General features: G+C 61.3%; 1 protein-coding gene across 1 annotated transcript in view; it reads left to right on the top strand.

Moving 5' to 3' along the window:
- The window catches only part of DMBT1 (deleted in malignant brain tumors 1), a 49000-nt gene that overhangs the window by 32573 nt on the left and 15379 nt on the right, over nucleotides 1–1048 (top strand). The window contains 1 exon segment of the mRNA XM_023524260.1: nucleotides 703–732. Coding sequence (XP_023380028.1) covers nucleotides 703–732 — 30 coding nt within the window.

The raw sequence follows: 1048 nt of genomic DNA on the forward strand, positions 1-1048 counted from the left end.
GTTCATACGCGGGTTCAGCTCCCTGACAGCAGTGGGGAGACTTTTCCTGGGCCTCAGTAATGTGAGCTCAGCTCCCACCCTGGAGTCCCCTGGGGGACCACCCTTGGCGCAGCCTCATTTGGGGGGTGCGTGGCTGTGGTGGTCCATACTGTCCCTCTGTGATGACCGCATGACCTGGACTCTCCCGGCGACTGCCTGGGAGGAAAAGGTGCCAGCGCGAAGGGTTCATGGATGAAATACCGTGACGGTGGTAGGGAGAGCAGTACCATGGGACATGACAAGTGACCGGGAAGGCAGAGCTCCCGGCTCGTCAGGACCTCGGGGATGGGGCGAGTGGCTTGGGGAACAGACAGGAGACTGTTACGAAACATCGATCTCATCGGACCTCGAGGTAACACGGCGTTGCCAGTGACCTGTTCTTGAGGACCCAAAATTGCTCCCTTCCTGGGTGTCAACGCAAAGGCTTGCTGGCCTGTCCCAGGAGGATGCTGGCGTTCCTAGTCTGGAAACTCAGCTGTGAGACACGGCGAGGCCGGCAATGGCAGTGGCCAGGGGACTGGGAGGTGCTGGGCAGCAGTGGCCGAGCCCGTGCAGAGGGCGCGTGCGGGGGCTCAGCTCGGTGTGTCAGGGCCGAGTGTCTTCGAGCCAGTTCTGGGGAGACACCGTGTGCCCCGAGTCTGACTCTTCTTGTCTTCCTCGCAGAAGGTCTGACTCCGTACACATCCGGGTCAGGTGAGTGCCCAGCATCCTCACTCGTGAGGTCCCTTCACTCTGCCTTCCTCAGCACCGGAGGTGAACCGCGGCTCCGGGAAGCTCCCGCCGGGCACATGCTGTTTCCCCTTTGTCACCCATTCTCCCAGTAGAGCTTGCGATCTGGACGTGGGCTTCAGCAGACTCCCATCTGTCCATCTGCGGCTGAGATTCAGCCAATAGTGACACCGTCCCGAGAGAGAGAGGCCCCAGGTCTGAGAAACGGCCTCATGTGTCAGGAACGGGGTCCGGTCAGAGACCCCGCTGATCAGAGTATTGTGGGGCGGGGACATCGTGA

The sequence above is a fragment of the Pteropus vampyrus genome, unplaced genomic scaffold, assembly GCF_000151845.1.
Source record: "Pteropus vampyrus isolate Shadow unplaced genomic scaffold, Pvam_2.0 Scaffold454, whole genome shotgun sequence".
In the NCBI taxonomy this organism is placed as follows: domain Eukaryota; kingdom Metazoa; phylum Chordata; class Mammalia; order Chiroptera; family Pteropodidae; genus Pteropus; species Pteropus vampyrus.